This window comes from Poecilia mexicana, unplaced genomic scaffold (assembly GCF_051168715.1).
Source record: "Poecilia mexicana isolate PSO_F unplaced genomic scaffold, ASM5116871v1 scaffold_14, whole genome shotgun sequence".
In the NCBI taxonomy this organism is placed as follows: Eukaryota; Metazoa; Chordata; class Actinopteri; order Cyprinodontiformes; family Poeciliidae; genus Poecilia; species Poecilia mexicana.
The window spans coordinates 21,832,599-21,846,883 of NW_028263383.1; the positions used below are offsets into that span (position 1 = coordinate 21,832,599).

General features: G+C 36.5%; 1 protein-coding gene across 1 annotated transcript in view; it reads left to right on the top strand.

The window, feature by feature from the left end:
* Positions 1-14,285, top strand: part of grk6 (G protein-coupled receptor kinase 6) — a 59,246-nt gene continuing 44,961 nt past the window's right edge. The window contains exons 1-2 of the mRNA XM_014971588.2: positions 1-190; positions 12,685-12,780. Coding sequence (XP_014827074.1) covers positions 139-190; positions 12,685-12,780 — 148 coding nt within the window. The 5' untranslated portion in view covers positions 1-138. The remainder of the gene's footprint in view (positions 191-12,684; positions 12,781-14,285) is intronic.

Here is a 14,285-nt window from a genome sequence, read left to right on the forward strand (position 1 = left end):
GACAGGTTTTGGGTTTTCCTCGTTGACTGGGCGGTAGGCGGAGGTGGCGGACGGTGTACAGGAACTACAACCTACCCGGAGGGGGGTGGATCACCAGGAGCTGCTGCTGCTGCTGCTGGAAGCCGGCTCAGCATCGACATGGAGCTGGAGAATATTGTCGCCAACACCGTGTTGCTCAAAGCACGGGAAGGTAAGGATGTTAGTGGCAACTCTCTCCGGGTGTCGTTTCGAGACAGCCCCGGTCCTACAGCCGGGTTGATGCCCCAGACTTGGGGGTTAGAGGAGGAGTTGGTGCACTTCCTCATCGCCTTGCTGTCAAAGCTGCTCTAAATATGAAGAGGATATGACTTGTTTTTACTGCCAGATAAACTGAGGGGGTTGTGCTTCAGGAAACTGTCAATAACCGAGTACTAAACACAAAGTAGTTGCAGTAATAATGCTGTGGATAAGTCCGGAAGAAGCTGCAGCTGTGGATTGAATTTGCAGCGGCGCATATTTTCTTTTTCTTTTTTCTCCCTCACGTTGCAGCATCGTCTCTGTAGTTTGCGAAACAGGATGTTGAGGCAGAGAGTGTGGAGCTGCGCCTTTTCGCTTTGTGCGCACATTTGGTTTAATCGCAAGGCGACCCCTTTTTACAGGTGGATTTGAAAGCCATGTAAAAAGTTCAGTGATTCAGTTCAAAAATTTAAACTCGCATATTTGATAGATCCTGGTGGACTTCTTTAACGTAGAAACAGACAAATTATTTTCATCTTAAAAAAATTATAAAAGATTTTGAGATTTAAAAAAATTAATCTCAAACTACTATTGTATTGTGGATGGTAGTACTGTGGGCAGAATGGATTTCCAGTAGTAGTCAGTCTTGCAACGAATCTGTAGAGGCCTCTGACTGAAGACTGTTACTGATGACAGTGTTATGACTGTATTGACATGCTAACAGCTCTATTCCTGTGCAGCAGAGACACAATTTCATAGTAACATGTCCTGAATGACACTATCAGCTGATCCATCTGATCTGCTTTTGCTGCTTCTCAGTTCAAGTATTTGAGCTTTTGAAACGCTAGTTAGCTTCTCCCAGTTGTGAAAACGACTCCATTGTTGACGTGTTTACACATTATTTCAACTGTCCAAAAGTAAAAAGGAGCAAATATACTTATAGGGGTACATCATCCAAAACCAGAGGAAATCAGAGCTAATGTAACAGAACTCCTCCAACATCCTGTCACCACGAGCGGTGCAATTTATTGTATTTGTGTTTTAGATCAGGGTTGGACTGAAGTATTTGTGAACTCTGTAGCTGGTCATAGTCTGGCCAGCTTATCGACAATAGAGAATTTGAATTTTCAGAAGAAATGTATTTTCCTTAAAGACATTATTCAGTTTTGGGGAAAAAGGAAAAGTTCAGTGAGAACTTACAGAAGAAGAGTAACCCTCAGAAGCTTATTGTTCTATTAAATATATTAATAAAAAGTTGAGTGGAAGGTAAAAGGTTTTCATGCAAACTTAATAAGATTTTACAAGGTTTGGACTGTGGCTACAGTCAATGCTTAGAAAACTACCACACACAGACAAATCCATTACATGGGACACAGTTATTGCATCCCATGTATTAAACAAATCCTGAACAGAACACATCAGAGATTACTTATCTGGGCTAAGAAGAAAATGACTTTGTTGTTGTTCAGGCATTCAAAGCCCCTGGACTATTAAATAGTAAATAAACTGAAGATAGATAATGCTTTTCCAGTCATACATCTCTGAAATTTTCCTTCCACTTAACTTTCAATATGCTTATAAACAGCAGTGTGAACAGTGGGTTTCTTCAGAAATTATGTTGCTGACCTTCTATGGGTGGGTTGTCAATGTTTGCTGTCTGGACAAATGCTTATTAATCTATTTTTTACTGGCTTTATGTAATATTCTCATTTTTCTGAGAAGCTTAATTTCAGGTTTTCATTAGCAGTGCTTCACAATTAATAGAAATAAACTCAAAACATTATCATGTGTCTGAAGAATCTATATTCGTTAAATCAACTTTTTAGTGATTTTCTAATTTATTGCAGTCTCTAGGTTGGATAGGGGAAAATGAGCAACATAGTCCTTGTCTGTTTAATCCTTTAAACAGACAGAATATTGGTCCCTGTGACCTCTGACCTTCTTTAAGCATCCCTGAGTTTCACCAGACCTCTTGAGTGTGAGTGCAGTTTTTGATGTGAAGGCAAGTTGTTCAGCTTGTAGAATCTACTCCCATATATTAGCATGCTTTAGTCTATTAAAGGGTGAATCGTCTGGTTTTAAAGCTCAATGAAGTCGTTGTTGTCATGAAGAATTCAGCTTCAGATACCAGAATAGTTTCAGATACCAGAACAGCTGATCTCTAAAGTGGAATCAGACAGTTCTGTGAGATAAGCGCTTCGGCTGCATTGTTCTTCATTGTCACTGTTTTGGTCAGAACCTGAATAAGTTCTCCAAACTAATAGGATTTCAGCTCTAGCAGGGTGATTTCCATGGATCTATCAGATGAAAACCTGGGATTCAGAACATGATCCATTGTTCAGGTCTTTGTTTGATTCCTTTTCCTTTAAGACATTATTCAGTTGCAGTTCAGGTTGATCCTAGTGTATTTCCACTGGACCAACAACTGCTCAGCAATTTCAAATCTGGTCTTTCTAACTCTGGAGTATTTTTGTTGTTTGGACGTTTCTGTTATCTTTGACTGCTCATAGAGTGATTTATTTTCTAGCTACTTGAGTTAAGAAAATTTAATTATAATGTGGCCAACATTATGAAGAAAACATTGTTTGTGACCTTTAAATACTTTCCTGTAATTCTGTTAGCATGTAATTTCCTCTTGATGCATTCCTTTTTCTCTCCATTTTTCCCGGTAATGGATGCTGAGGACTCGAGTGTTGAGTTGAAACGTTTTCTGATTTAGATGTTTTCAGAGTGTCTCCATGAAAAAAAAAAAAAAAAAAAAAAAATATATATATAATATATATATATATATATATATATATATATATATATATATATATATATATATATATATATATATATATATAAATTCCCTTCTCACCCTCCACGGGTGGTCTCTCTTTCATCCTCTGAGCTCGGGTCCTCTACCAGAGGCCTGGGAGCTTGAGGGTTCCTCCAGTATCTTGGCTGTGCCTAGAACTGCACATTTCTGGACTGAGATGTCTGATGTTGTTCCTGGGATCTGTTTGAGCCACTGCTCCAGTTTGGGGGTGACTGCCCCGAGGGCCCCGATGACCACAGGCACCACTGTGGTCTTCACCTTCCAGGCCTTCTCCAGTTCCTCTCTGAGGCCCTGGTATTTCTCCAGTTTCTCGTGCTCCTTTTTCCTTATGTTGTGGTCACTTGGTATTGCTACATCCACCACAACAGCTTTGCTCTGTTCTTTATCCACCACCACAATGTCTGGTTGGTTCGCCATTACCATCTTGTCTGTCTGGATCTGGAAGTCCCACAGGATCTTAGCTCGGTCATTCTCCACCACCTTTGGGGGTGTTCCCCACTTTGAGCTCGGGGTTTCCAGTCCATATTCTGCACAGATGTTCCTGTACACTATGCCCACCACTTGGTTATGTCGTTCCATGTACGCTTTCCCTGCCAGCATCTTGCACCCTGCTGTTATGTGCTGGACTGTCTCAGAGGCCTCCTTGCACAACCTACACCTTGGGTCTTGTCTGGTGTGGTAGATCTGAGCCTCTATTGCTCTGCTATATATATATGTATATATATATATATATATATATATATATATATATATATATATATATATATATATATATATATATATAGTTATATAAACTAACTAAGTGTTAGTTTAATTTTTAAGCTGTTTTCCCATTTGAACATCTTACATTTGAAGAAAGATATAAAATCATTGAAGATAATAAATTAACAAAACTGTGGAAAATCAACTAGGATGGACAGATAAATAGAACTGGTCCAGAGCACTTTCTATAAAGAAAGAGGGAAAAACCCTAATGGCTTCATCAACGACTCCCTTTAGAAAGGAGATGCAACAAACACACAAACCCTGAGCGATGGATAATTTTTACAACTTCTTTCAAGAACGAGTTGCTAAAAAGAGAAGCACGGGGCTAGGGGTATTTTCTATGACAACAAACAAAGATTAACTAATTTAATAACAGTAATATCTCCATCCATGTTTTTTTTTAAAAAGAAAGAGACAATTAAAGAGAATCGCTGAACTATGGGTACCTTCTATGACAAAAGCAAAAAGAATATACAAAAATTGTACCAGCAATAGCTTCAGAGCTATTTAAAAAAAGAGAAGTAAAGGTACGCACTGGCCAGTGGTACTTTCTATTTGAAAGAAAAAGAGAATATACTAATTTAGCACTTAAAGGCTCCATCATTTTTTTTAAACTTCTAAAGAGAAGCACTGTGGCAGAGATGCTTTCTATCACCAAAACTAAACGAGAATATACTAATTTAGTACCAGCAAAAGATATATAAATGTTTTTATAATAAACAAAACTAAGAAGGACTGGGCCAAGGTTACTTTCAATGACAAACAACAACAACAACAAAAGAATATTAAATTAGTACCAGCAATGTCTCTATAAACGTTTTTAAAAGAAACAAAGCTAAGTAAAAGCTCTGGCCCAGGGGTATTTTCTGCAAGAAAGAAAACACAGAGATGACAGGAGCAGTTTTTGCTTGTAATTCATCCTGAAGGGTCAAGAAAAAAATGACAGATCTGAGTTTTACTTAGTTTTTCTGAAAAAAATAAAAAAAATACTGTTTTATTAAAATTAAATAAATACATTTTTGTTTCAAATCCTGTATTTCAGTCATAAACACAGTCAGTGCTCACTAAAATGTATGACAAAAAACTCAGTGGATTGGTCTCATAAAATGGACTACACTCTCATATAGTCCACCACTATATGACCGACTTATAAAAACACCTTATAAATATGGTGTTTTTATAAGGTGTTAAATATTATAGACTTCACAACAAGGAACCAAACAAATACTAAATGCAAATAAAATGCAAATGCTTCTTTTTAGGGTTATGTGCTGCCATCGTCGAGGGCAAAAGCCAATAACTGTTCCTTAATCTAATTTCAAAATGACTCCATCCATCCTTATTAAACACTACTCGTTTAATCAGCTGTTTGTTTTGTAGTTTTTTTTGTCTCTAAAGAGGCACCGTTGACCTTTGATAATGCAGAAACCACACAGGAAGTAAGAAAACTGTTGCAAAGATTTGGCTCTTTACAGCAGCAGATTGCAAATGTGGGAATGTTTCTTATGTGACATGGAAAAAGGGAAATGCGCTCAGCGGTCTGATGAAGCACGCGAACACAAAGGGCAAAATGGGAGGCAAAAACAGAGCTTCTGTCCTTTTTAATGAGGCTGAAAGTCAGAGTTTGTCTGGCCTGAAAACTACCCAGTGTCTTTTGTTTCCTCTCTCCCAGACATGGTTCTCATCTTTGTGCCACTTTGTTAAGATCTTCACCTTGTGCTCAATTATGCAAAAAATATAGCAATTTTTATCAAATTGTTGGAAGAAATTGACTGGATTGTTGGAAGAAATTGACTCTGGAGGATGATTCAATCTAAATCTTTATTCATAGCAGTGTTTTTGGGCAGGAAGCTAAGGCAGCTTCACACCTGAGTCGTCATGGTAGCGTCCATCTATTCTCTGGACATAGTCAGAAGGAGGATTCATCAGAGACAATAACTTTTCACCTATCTTCTGAGCTCCATTTTTTTGAATCCTGAAGATGTTGTCTGTGTTTGACACTTTTCTTGTCCAAATGTTGTTGTCTCAGTTTGTTTACAGATGCACCACTGATGTTTGCAGTGGTGGCAACCTGATTTGGCAGAAGATGGTTCTACCATTTGCTGGATACTCTTGTACATCCTGAAGCCTTCTTCACCTTGAAGCTCTTGATGATCCAGTTAAGCTGTTTTTTCAGCTATAGGTTTAGGTTGCATTCACACCAACCCTGTTTAGTTGATTTTAATCAAACTCCAGTTTGTTTGCCTAGAAAGTCCAGTTCATTTGGAGAGGTGTGAATGCACAAAGTTTGACACAGACCAAAAAAGTTAATTCTGGCCCGAATAAAAAACATAGGTCTGAGTTTGGTTGAAGTGAACTTTGTTGCAGTTTGACTGCATATGTGGATGCCAAGCAGACCGGAGGCCGCTGCAAAAGCAGGAAGTTTACTACATTCTGGGTAACTACAAACAAAACAAATGCATGAGTCTAGAAATGGCTAGTAGTCTTTCAACAAAGTCAAAAGAGACATCCTACAACCGCTAAAATCTAATAGCGTTTTCTTTTGAATATTTTAGATGTCCTCTTCTAAAAAAAATAAAAAAATAGACACATTTTCTGCAAATAATTTGCATTTACTTTGTACAGAAAAATCCATAAATACATGGTATCCACTGTATTTATCCACTGACTGATCTCTATTTTATAATGACCAGTCAGCAATTCAGACATGACTGATTTCTGCTGGACTGATGATGTCACTTCACTGACAAAAAATAGCAGAGCCATTTGGATAAACAGTGAAAATGTTTTTTTTGTCATAAAGTAAAATTTTCATGTTTATAAAACTCTTTCTAATGAATTAGACTGCCATCTGGTCAGTCTGCACAGCTGCAAGCACAAAAAAGTTAGCTTCAAAGTTTGTAAAAACATCATTTGTCACTATAGAACTGTAAATATTGACTGTTCAGATGCCACTGAAAGAACCATTTTTTCACTTGCCTAAAAGTTGCTGATCATTATGTTTGTTCAGAGTTTTTCATCTCCACAGACACAAAGACGCCTGACTTTTTTGGTATTCAACCAAGTAAGTTGAATAGATATTTGTCTCAGGATGTTTCCTACCGGCATCAATTTGTACCCAAATGGAGGACTATGGAAAGCCTGGTCAACTCAAAACTTGTCTTTGCATGTCTTCAATGTGTTGCTCACATAGACCCTTTGTACCAGATGTTGGTCATTTCACTACTTTGCCAAAACAACAATGGCATGAAATGACAGTTCTGCATCTAACTTTGCTGGTATGAAATGTAGCATTCTGCCACCGGAAGTTTCGAACTGACTATGCATCAATTCATACCAACCACAGAGTCTATGGAAAGCAAGGAGGACCAAAAACCTTAGACTTTTCATGTGTCTTAGACACATTGTTTGCATGCCTTTTTATTCATTTTGATAAGAATGCATATACTTCACCTGAACAACAGCTCAAAGATGCATCAAACGTTGTTTTTATATACCATACAGAACATTTTAGGACGTTTGATTGCAATTTCACCATTTTGTACCTGATAAATTGTAATTTAAGTGACATTCTACTTTCTACTTATAGAAAGTAGAAAATTTGATTAAATAAATAAAACTTAGCAAGAAGAGGCCACTTAGAGCTATTTTGGTTGTATCTGGGGAGAAAATAATAGGTTACAGGGCGTAAACTATAGGTGAGGAATAGTCTATTTATTTCCAAAATGTACCAATAACATTATGAATTTACTTGGGTACAAAATGGAAGGAAGAAGGCACAAAATGGTAATGCGTGGGTACGAAATGGGGCTATGAGTAACTTGATTTGACCCAGAATGACCACAAACGTTCACAACGTTTTGAGTTTTCTAAAATGCATGCGAGTTATACCTCCTGTTTCTTACTATTTCCAAACGAGCCACCTTCTCTTTATTCTCTTTATTCATTGTAAAATCGTACAAGGGAGTTATGATTATTGCATTTTTGCCATCTCTGCATAAAATAATATTCATTTCCTGGAGGCTTTTGCCCAAACAAACAGTTGGAGGAAGTGTTTACAGAGAAAGTTACGGGGTTCCCATTTCAGCCAAAAGAAAGTTATTATTAGACACCAAAAACACATTTGTATTTGTTGGACTCGAAAAGTTATGGACTGGAGAGGTCTTGACAGTGTTGTACTTTCTACTGTCTTACCATGCTGCTGACCACATCCTCTTAAATGAGATTGACTTAAAAAAAAAAAGCTCCCTACTGCTGGCAATTCTTTAGATAATGTATCACGTTGAACTGAGACCACAGACACAAAGGAAACCTCTGTTGCGACGGCTCACAGGAAGGCACACATGAAGCCACAACTGAAAACATCAACGCCTTCAGGGTTCGTATCACGCTTCATGATTTCTGGTTACTCACATTTCTGCTCTCTGGCTGTGAAAGCTTTCAATATCAGGGCAAGAAAACACTTAAAAGCATTAGATAACGGCTGCAGATGTTTGACAGTTAAGCACAATCTTCAAGTATTTTAGTTTTGGTAAGAAGAAAAAAAAGGGGCCATTTTTGTATAAAATGAAAGTATAGTCACATGTTAGAAATGGGAATATGTAATAAAGATCTCTTATCCTGATGGGGTAAGTCCAGGGTGAAACTGTTTTACCTTATAGGGTGCAACTATAATTGAACAAACAATGTAAAGAAAAATGTAGATAAGGCCTAAGGTTGTTTACAAAATCAACCATAGGACTCAAAAATATGCAAACATTTTCCTCAAAGAACAGGGGTCAACACCTTTCAATCCAAAAACCAAGTTTGGTCATTAGTACAGCTAAATAAAATTGACCAAATAACCATATAATAATAATAATTTTGGAAATATGTTCCCATTTTTCAGACTTGAGGAACACAATTTGTAAAAACTCTATTTTACATACAAAATAAAAACTACATCACTCAGATAAAGTGTGATGTACCTTGTAACATACAGTGGACCCCCGCCTATTTGTGAGAGTCTCAGGTAATTGTATATTCGTAGATGAGCTACTAATCAGCTAAATCATCCACCTAAACATTTACCAACTCAACATTAGCTGCTAGGATGCTATTGGCAGCTCTTGTAGTTTTTCTCAAAACAAAACATCTTCAAAGAACTCCCTTTGTGTGGATTTAGGGTCTAAACTAAAGCTATTTGCAACACTTTGATAGCTATCAAACACTTGTTGCTGTTTGATAGTTTTCTGCTTTTTGTTTTTGATGGACAATCAGAAAAATCGTTTTTTTTTTTGATAGGGGGATCACTGTGTATACTCTTACATGGTTAACTAACTAAATGCTGTACCAAGGCAACCTATTAAAACTACCATTTCATTACATCTGCAAGATGTTACTTTTTTCAAGCAAAGAGAAAAAGAGAAAAACAAAACATGTTAGGAGAAGATTAGAGCCAAAATGTCATTATATTCTATTCCTTTATGATCCTTTTGTGATCATAGATGGCCATCCTGATAGCTAGTACAATCTTTTTGGTTATCATTAACACTGTGGGACAAGAAGACAAAAAATAGAGGCGCACAATCTATCAGCATCAACATCTGTATCAGTCATTTCCTAACTTATCAGTATTGGTCTGATGAGTAAAACTGGGTTGATATTAATAATCGATGTTTATTTCAATCCTGTTGCCGTTTGTGTTGAGAAATATATTGGTAAGACATATTGGTAAATATTTGACATAATGGCAATATATTCCCATTATACCAGCTCAAAATTTTGTATCTGTGCGTGGTGTCCCTGGCAAAAATAGCAATTATTTGAAACTTCTGATTTCCTTTTTGTGTTTTAACATCTGTGGTCATCAGCTGGAAAGTTGGAAGGCCAATTTATATGACTAAGGTATGCAATTTCTACAAATAATATATTTTAGATCAAACCAATATGACTATATGATGTTAAACAAGTGTTCTGCTACCAAGTGGTAGTAAAAAAGGACAAATCTGTCAAATTAGACTCATGTCAGTTTATTTATACAGTGCCATTTCACAGCAAATGTCATATTAAATAACATTGACCTTAATAAATCAAATTAAAATTGAAGGAATCTATTATAATTATTTAGAAAAGTTTGAAATGAAGTGTGTCTTTATGTTTTCAATGCCTTCTCAGCATGAAAACGAGAAGTCTGTTGGTCACCTACTTATTAAAGTGTGGCAGCAGGGGAACATCACAAAGGCACAAAAGGCAGTGAGTGCATGAGTTAACTTAAACCTGCAGAGAGTTGGGGTTTTGCAAACCATTCGTTTTGTAATTGTTTAGCCATATCGTCCCTGTACTTAATAATATTGATATAATATTGACCAAGCAGACAGCTATACCTCTAATTATTATTTTTGAAACTTTTGTGAAACTTTGTGTTTGTGGCTGATCTCAGTCTTCATGCCAGGCTGACTTTGCCCTCCGTTTGTCTTCATTTACATTGTCACTTGAGCACACAGCAGGCATTATTCATCAATCAGCTTATCTGTGACTGATATTATCTTCTGTTTCCTGGACACATGCACCAAACATCTTGCTTGCAGTGTATCTATGACAATAATTGATTTTCGTAAGCACAGCAGCTGCTTTGTAGTATTTGAATACCCAAATCATGGAGCGTTGCGTTGATTTCTCTCCACATCAGAGAAGTGCTGAAATAAACATGCCTTGAAGTTGCTGCAAAAAAATAAAAAATAAATAAAATTAGTTGAAAATAAGACAGAGAGAATAAAACTAGAAGAGCCTTAAAATGTAAAATCTTGGCTGCTTCCTTTTAATCTCACCGAAACAAAATGAGCCTGCAGAGACTTGAAACCCTCTCAAAACTGAAGTAGCACAGCAAGCGTCATGTCAGCTCATGTCCCGCTTCTTGCTTTGTGGTGAGTGAACTTGCACCAGAAACGCTGTAAAACGAGTCACAGTCAGAACATCAACACAGAAAAGGACAGGAACTTCCTCTGTCTTCTCTGGTTCCCACCGTGTTTCAGGCCATTCATCGCCTGGAGGGCTACCACAGTTTAAACCTCGTCACAAGCTAAGACGCACCGGAAGCCTGAAAGTAACAATTGATCTTGTGACCTAAAAGCTATTAACCAAAAGATAAAAAACACCTCTTTCTGTAAAACTAACATTTATTAAAGATTGAGATTTTAAAAAAAAAAAAAAACGCTACAAATTCATATCTTTATTGTGTTGTGCTTTGGAAATTAATTGTTCAAAACTTCCTTGCCTCCTTAAGGACAAACAGCATTAAGAGGGAGTTATCGTCAACATTTTTGTTCTAAATTATATTAGATTAGATATCACACAAAATATAAAATGCAACTTTTTAAAATGTAATAGTTCAGACACAAGAAACAAAATAAAGGACATTAGAATAAAAATAAAACACTAATTAGAAAATATCAAAACATTTTAAAAATGTACTTTTTAGAATAAAAATTGTAATTTTATTCTCAAATATCAAAAAACAGAATTTTTATTGTGGAATACCAATTCAGTAAATAGCTGAAATCCTCAAATACTTGAGATCTGTCTAAAATGCATGTTGCTGCTTGTTTTAATAGTTCAAGGACCAAATATTCCTTAGTATGCATTGATACAGTGGAAACCTTTTCCACTGTACCTCTGAAGCTATCATCTTCTTTATTGCCGTTAGAGGTTCAGCCATTCAGCACTAAAGAAAATAATTGCCACTCCCAGATTGGCTGCTTTGCAAACTACAGGCAATAGTGTGTCAGGTAGCATTGTAGCTAGGTATTTTAGCTTCTCAAGCTGCATTTTCTTTCAAATATTTTAGATATTCCCCACAAAATTATCTAAAATAATTTGAACTGGTGTTCCACAGAAAAATCTACGAATATTGAAACATGAATATGCGAGAGTTCACTGCACTGTCTTTTTTGTATTTGTTGTTGAAAGTACCCCTGGCCCAGTGCTTCTATTTTTAGCTTTGTCTCTTTCTTGAAAGAAGTAATTGTCAGAGTTATTGTAAATATTAATTTATCTGATGTATTTGTTTTTTTCCTTTTATTGAAAGTATCCCTGGCCGTGTTCTGTTGCTGTGGCGTCTGTTTCTTTACTGCATTTCTTTCCACACTGTGAAAAAAATCATCAAATATTTAGGTTTTCTGAGAACAATTTGGAGTTATGTTAGACAGAAAAAAAAACATGAAATTCACTGTATTTCTGTTCAGTGTATGTTTGGGGTTTTCCAATGCTTTGTGGTGAGTAAAAACGTTTTTATTTACATTGTCACAAAAATGACAGATCATCAAAAATACTTTATACCTTTCTCAACAATCAAAGAGTTCTTCTAATGGCTTACCAGTTCTTTGTATGTTTCTAGCTTCAAGTCTTTAAGATTCAATGACCTCTTTGTCATCACCATACACTTTATCAAATATGTTGATAAAATACAAAATGTGTTTTAAATCTAAGTCTGTATCTACAAAGAGTATGAAAAATGTTGAGTTCAAATGTATGTATATTCATGACAGTTACTCATATTTAATGCCATTATAGCAGATCGGTGTCAGACATGTTTATGTCATTAATCTGTATTGTCATGATGATTTCAGTTTAAAGATTTAGAGGAAATATATAAAAATGAATTAAATTATTTTTCTGACTAATGCAAAGCATATAAATTGAGAAATGAAGTATAATCACTTTTAAGCTACTATTTCTTCAGATTTAATGCCTGAGCTACAAGGATGCTTTTCTTTAACCTAAATACTAGTGCTTGGTGGGAAGCTTAGAAGTGAAAGTGTACTTTTTGTCTCCATTTTCATCATTTTTATTGTGTTCAGTTAAAAAATAACCATTTTTATGTTTTGTTTGTTTTTTCTTCTTAGGAGGTGGGGGCAACAGAAAAGGAAAAAGCAAGAAATGGAAGCAGATGCTGCAGTTCCCCCACATAAGTTTGTGCGAGGAGTTGCGACAGACCACAGGTAAAGCTGGCCTGGTCTTCCCTGTCTGCATCTTACCCTGCAGGGCTCTTCATCTCTGTCCTCCTTATGTGCCAGTTGAGTCGAATGCCTCTGAAACCTGAAAATGACCTTTTATCAGATCCATAACAGGCCTACTGCACCAAAACATCCAACAGTCAATCAAAACAGTCAGTGAAGTCTCAGTAGACAGAATTGCTTGCCGACACATTAGAAAGCACTACCAGGTTGTGGTGTTCCACATTGTTGTTGTTGACTATTGGTTGGTTTGGTTACTGCCTGATAACTCAATTTCTTCACACATAATTCCACAACATGGGACCCCTTGTAGTGGTTCTAGATTCTCCAAATTCTCTGTAATTAAGCAACCAAATGTGATCAATCAGATATGCAACCTATATCTGACTTTTTCATGGCAGTCTGAACAGATATTCAGATATTTTCATCCCCACAAAAATCAGATTTATGACTCGTCCATATGTGGTGTTAAATAGAACAACTCAAAAATATACATTATTGTCCTGCCGCTTTACAGTCATTAACTTCCCTATATTGGTCAATCACACAAAATCTCAGTAAATTAGGTTAAAGTTTGTGGTTGCATTGTGACAAAATGGAAACAACATTCTAGAGGTGTTACTACTTTACAGGCAGCTCTGCTTTATGAATCTGTCAGGCATAAACTCAAATCAAACTTGAAAGCAGTGCAGTCTTAGAGGAACTGAGTCAAACTTTGACAGACAGAAATTAGGATTTTAGCTTTGACAGAGGTTTCAGCTAAAAACTGGTCCTCAACAACCTGCTTCTACGCCAACTTTTGGCCCATTCAGTGATAATCTGCACACCGACACTGAATTCATACTCTAAGACAAGAAAAACGTCTTTAAAAGATACCACAGAGGAAACTGTGGGCACAGCAGAAAGAGGAAGCAGACTGCTGCCTTTGCAAAGTTGCTTTCTTTATAACATACAAAAAAAGCCGGTTACTGCATGTAACCAGCTAACCATCTTAGGCAGGATAGCTGCTTTTTACAGTCCAGCTAATGGCTTTTAAACTAACTGCTACCCAGGGTCCAACTAACGACTCCTAAAACTAGAGGCTTCACTGAAGCTAACAGCTCAGATTCAAGTTATCAGCTCCTGAAGCTAACAGCTAATCTGTCTCAAGCTAATAACTCCTCAAGTTAACAAGAGTTTTTTCCTTACTCACCATCTCGATCACACACTATGAGTTGGCATCAAGCAAGAATGAAGCAGCAGGGTAGCAGAAGAAAGAAATAGCTCAAAACAATTTAGGCATCTGTTGATTTTGAGTGAATTTCTGAAATGTGGAAAACTGGAGGAATAGTCTTTTCCACTCAAACCCATGTCCAGTTGATATTTCAGCTTCTCAAGCTGCATTTTCTTTAACATATTTTAGTTGTGATCTACAAAAACATCCTGAAATATCTTGGCTTTCCGTAAATAATTTGGAGTAACATTCCACAGAATAATTCACTAGAAGGTAA